Source organism: Frankliniella occidentalis, unplaced genomic scaffold, assembly GCF_000697945.3.
Source record: "Frankliniella occidentalis isolate FOCC.00 unplaced genomic scaffold, Focc_3.1 Scaffold1, whole genome shotgun sequence".
Classification (NCBI taxonomy): domain Eukaryota; kingdom Metazoa; phylum Arthropoda; class Insecta; order Thysanoptera; family Thripidae; genus Frankliniella; species Frankliniella occidentalis.
This window is the reverse complement of record NW_026267131.1, coordinates 708,474-713,156: the sequence shown is the minus strand read 5'-3', so window position 1 is coordinate 713,156 and position 4,683 is coordinate 708,474. Positions and strand designations below refer to the sequence as shown.

Below are 4,683 nucleotides of genomic sequence, written 5' to 3'. Positions count from 1 at the left end.
CCCACACCCCTTTTTCGCGTCTTTTTCCTGGGATCGAGAAGTATGCCCTGCAGGGCCGAAAGTCACTGAACCCCGACCGGGCTAAGAATAAAACACCCCGGCTGCCCAAAAGCGGACTTTACCTCGCAATAATTTAGGAATGTCCCGTTCGTTGTAAACGTGTCTAGTCTGTGCTTCAGTTGCGTGACCGCGCTCCGTACATCCGTCACCCCTCGTAAGCAGCCACATCCTCTAACAGTTTTTTGGTACTGACTACACTCGGGCTTGAATGACTCGTTTCCTCTGACTCGATGACTCGCTCGATTCCGGACACGCTCGTCACCTGTAGGACGGGACGCAATGGATGATTCACTCACTATGCTAAATGGATATCGTCCGCATCCTGGGTAAAATGCAAATAATTTAATTGTCCGGAGGATGATTTATCACCAGCGTAAAATTTAACGCAGAAATAAACACGCGTAAAAAGCAAAGGGCACGTGTGTATGTGTGCTTCACGTCAACATCGTTTTTGCCCACAATAAGTCGATTGATCGCTCGCCTTGCGGACATGTCGAGATGTTTTCAGTGCAGTGCTGCTAGCCTCTTGAGAGGGCGGAAACGTGCGAGTGCTCTGTAGTACCGTGTTTACACTTGTTTCGATGGGACAAGGTGAGATTGGGTACGGCCTGACCCGCGCCCCGCGCCCCGCGCCCCGCCGGCCGGCTCCACGAGCAGATTGAGGGAGCACTGGGCCAAGGTCCGCTGGCCCGGGCGGCCGCATCGGACCGCTGCTGTTGGTGGTGATTGCGGCCCAGAGCGGCCCGGCCATTCTACGTCTAAAAATGGTGAGCATCAACGACCTTAACGACGGCGATATGCGGACACCAAACACCATCTCTCCACCCGGCGCACAGTGGGGAAAAATTTCGACAGTCCACGTAGTTTTGACTAGGTTTTTTGTGGGGGTATGAGGGAGCGTATTTGAATAACATTCTCAGAAGACGTGTGCCGGAAAGTGATTGGTGTATTTCAACGGCACACCGTATCGGTGTGGTTGCAATGTCAATCACACACCAAGTTGTTTAGGAACAAATATCTAGGAGCAGGTAATGATTTCCACCAGAGTGTCGGCGATGACCTTGGCCGACGACGGCAGCTCCAGCCCGGCGTACGCGTCCTCTGCAAAAAGTGTCATTCAGTTCACCAAGTGTATTAAAAGGGTTAAACACCTGTTAGGACCGCTGTGCAGTCAGTGGTGCTCACCCTTTTCGAACTTTTCGGTCTTGACGGTGGAGAAGCTGACGGGCATGTCGTTGCCGTGGGCGGGCTTGATCTTGAGCTTGTCGCTGCAGACGGGCGCGGGCAGCACCAGGGCCTGGCGCAGGTGGCCGTCGAGCCAGACAGCCCAGAGCTTGGGCAGGCGCATGGTCACGAACTGCACGGGGCCCGCGGACAGCGGCTTGTTGTCGATGGGGGAGATCTGCAAGGAGGCGGGGTTAAGGCGCGCGAGTTTGAATGTTTGGCGCCAGCAGCGCGCCGACAGCGAGTGGTTGGGGCGCCCGCCGCCAGGCAGCAGCACGCGCCGGGGCGGCAGCGAGTGGCGCGGCGTGCAGAGGGGGTACAAAACCACAATGACCTCGCACCATGTGACCTCGTAGGCGCTGCGTGATTTTTGGACCCTGGTTATAAATATCATTTGGTCCCAGCTCTAAGTTTCAATCTGGTTTCAATGGTGGTCCAGAAACAGAACTCGTATAGGCGCCGAGTGATATTTGAATCCTGGGGGGTATAAATGTCATTTGGTCCCTGCTATAAGTTTTAATGGTGGTCCAAAACCTTCTGATTGGGCATAAAAACATACCCCCCCCCCCCAGTCACCCTGCCTTCCTCCTCTAGCTAGACTATAGCAAGTGGTAAGTACACCTCCCCCGCCCCGAGCCAAGACAAGACACGACCCCTTACCGTGCGGTTGAGGTGGCAGTGCCCCGCGCCCTGGGCGTTGCAGCCCGTGTAGAAGGAGTAGCTCATGGCGCCCCCGGTCGCGGCGCCGTTCACCGCCAACTTGTTGCACTCCTCGGCCGTGCACATGAGCAGCTCGATGGCCTTGTGGTGCGCGGCGAAGTCGACGCGCGAGACGACGGCCTTGTCGGCATCCTGGAGCTTGTGGTCCGTGGTGGGGATGGCCAGCGCTGGAGAGGAAACGAGCCGCCTTCGTCAGGGAGAGTTCGAAACGATCATGTCGTTGCGACGGAATCGTTTCGACGCGCGTTTTCCACAACCATTTCGCGCGCACGCGGCTCACCTGTGCGGAGGGGCGCGGTCAGGGCGAACAGGCCCAGGAGGACGAGGAGGGACTGCATGGTGCTGCGGCGCGGCTGCGACTGGCGGTCAAGCCGCTGACCACGGCCACCGAGGCCACGGTGGGCACGTCACGTAGGGGGCACCGGGGAGCACCTCACCCCTTCCCTCGCGAACCGTCCAGCCGTGTTTTGGCACAATCTCTTATGTCATTGTGATAACTGACTCCCCCCCCCCTTCTACTCCTCGCGTCTTCTGTCCCAGACTAGACCGGATCGTTTATCGCATTTCCGAATCGTGACTCGCGTGTTCGCGAGTGTCGCTTATCAATAGTGGACCGCTAGATTTTGAGAAGCCGTGTACATATTTCAGCAAAGGGGGAAGCTAAGGCGGGCACGATGGATGATGGGGCACGATCTGACGATCACGGTATAGGCACTAGGCTTCTTTTAGTGTAGTTTCGTTTGAGAACTTTGGGTTGAACAGAGCCCAAGTAAGGGACAAAAATGAGAACAAAAATTTGAATTAAAATGTTAATTTATCCTAAGAGATACAAAGAAACATACCACAACATCCATATTGATTGTTGTTGGGTTTTTACTTAATTAAAAGTAACAAGGTAAGAATACAAGCTAAGTGAATAATTTACATTTAGCTTTCAAGGACTAATATGACTAAGTTACATCTTACAATTTGAACAGTTCTGAGTCAGTATTTATGGACCACTTTCAGAATTCAACTGTAATTTTTGAATTTTTCCTAATATCCTTTTGACATTAATTATCTGATGAACTTCCTCAGCAGTTGATTGCAATATAAAAATTGCAGCTAGATAGGAAGTGGGATATGGCACAGCTTTGTACAAATTTTCTTGCAATTTAGCAACCGTCCATTTTTTTAGAGATGGGAACAATGGCATGGTTAGTAATCGACTGGCAGCTGTGAATGTACAAGGATGTGTGGAACTCAAACCTGAGACTTCTTTTAACAGTTCGTAGGGTGCAGAGAAGGAGATAGGGGATACATACAACTCACGGGACATCTGGATACGACTTTGAGGTAATAAGAGGAAATTTCCCAACTTATTATCAATGTTTGAGTCTCCTCTTAACAGGAGATAGTCTCGCAATGAAGTTGCACATTGCTGTAAACAATCATGTAAGACAGTTCGAGCTGCCTCGATCATTTTATATATAAGGCCAAGGGTTGGACCTTCAATATCTCTCACCATGTTTGCATCAGCCATTAACTCATGTAAAAAAGATATATCGCGTAGTCTACTAACACAGTTTGTTACCACCATTATATCAATATCAGAGGGAAATTTCAGCACTTTTGATGTTTCTTTCATCACACAGAGTATTTTGTGAAAAACCACCAATTGTGTGATAAAAACATGGTCTGCTAAGTCATTCTGTAAAGAATTTACCAAATAAAAAACTTTTGGCTCAATGCTTTGTATTTTTGTAAGTGCTTTGCAAACTTCCTCCCGATTGAAATATAGAAAGTTTACAATTTGTTCATAGGTCACTAGCTTATTTTCTTTCACAATGGAACACTGTCTCACCAAAACCTTAAACCACCTATCTTTCATGAAGAATTCTTTCACTAAATCAATCACACCAAAGAATTTTTTCCCCCACTCAGAGTTATAACACTTTTGAGCTATCTTGTCATCCAAACGGTGAGAACTGTTCCAGACTTCAGCAACATTGGGATCCTCACTGTGGAAGAGATCACAAATGATGAGCATGTTATATGTAAATTGTTACACATGCTAGTGCAAACAATATTGTAATTCATCAGTTACTGCTACTGCTTTTCTTATACCACAATTGTACCTGTGGAACAACTTGTAGAATTCTGTACAGGCTGGTGTACCATCCATACTTATGCCGAGTAGGGATTCCTTCCAGTGCACAGATGCCTCAGAGCATAGATTTTTAAAGCAACTGTAGAGCTCCTGGCCAGATGCTGAAGAGTCTACAAGTGCCAGCAAACATTCCACAGGTTCTTGGTGTGAGATATAGCGCACTGCTATGAAAATAAACTCACGCTCTGAAGGACCTTGGCACTGTAAAATAGATAGATTAAGTGTGACAGTAAAACAAATTGAAGACACTCCTAAAGTCAATCAAATGTGTGTTTATCTACAATGGATAGCACACTTGGCTATCCACCCACCTTTCCCGTAAGAAGTACACAGTGTGTGCTGAGTGCTTCAGTTAAAACCTGAATGCAGGCGTCTTTGGCCAAACCTTGAAGCACAGCTTCCTGATTACAAATCAATAATCTTCCCAGATCTGATAGTTCAGCACCCTGTAATCATGTTGCAAGTTAAGTGCAAACTTGGTCTCATATATTTAAGAGAGATAAGAATTCTTAAAAGTATATTATACATAT

At 48.5% G+C, this 4,683-nt stretch overlaps 2 protein-coding genes across 2 annotated transcripts in view; both read right to left on the bottom strand.

Moving 5' to 3' along the window:
* Positions 1–983: 983 nt before the first annotated feature.
* On the bottom strand, positions 984–2,452 carry LOC113213476 (uncharacterized). Its single transcript, XM_026432558.2, has 4 exons — positions 2,285–2,452; positions 1,945–2,171; positions 1,246–1,462; positions 984–1,161 (listed from the first exon to the last, which is right to left on the bottom strand). Exons 1-4 carry the CDS (start codon positions 2,340–2,342, stop codon positions 1,079–1,081), a joined length of 585 nt encoding a protein of 194 aa, XP_026288343.1. The 5' UTR covers positions 2,343–2,452; the 3' UTR covers positions 984–1,078.
* Positions 2,453–2,799: 347 nt separating this feature from the next.
* The window catches only part of LOC113213502 (uncharacterized), an 18,707-nt gene continuing 16,823 nt past the window's right edge, over positions 2,800–4,683 (bottom strand). The window contains exons 4-6 of the mRNA XM_052273768.1: positions 4,465–4,599; positions 4,122–4,354; positions 2,800–4,004 (exon numbers count right to left, since the gene is read on the bottom strand). Of these exons, the coding sequence (XP_052129728.1) occupies positions 2,996–4,004; positions 4,122–4,354; positions 4,465–4,599 (1,377 nt within the window). The 3' untranslated portion in view covers positions 2,800–2,995. The remainder of the gene's footprint in view (positions 4,005–4,121; positions 4,355–4,464; positions 4,600–4,683) is intronic.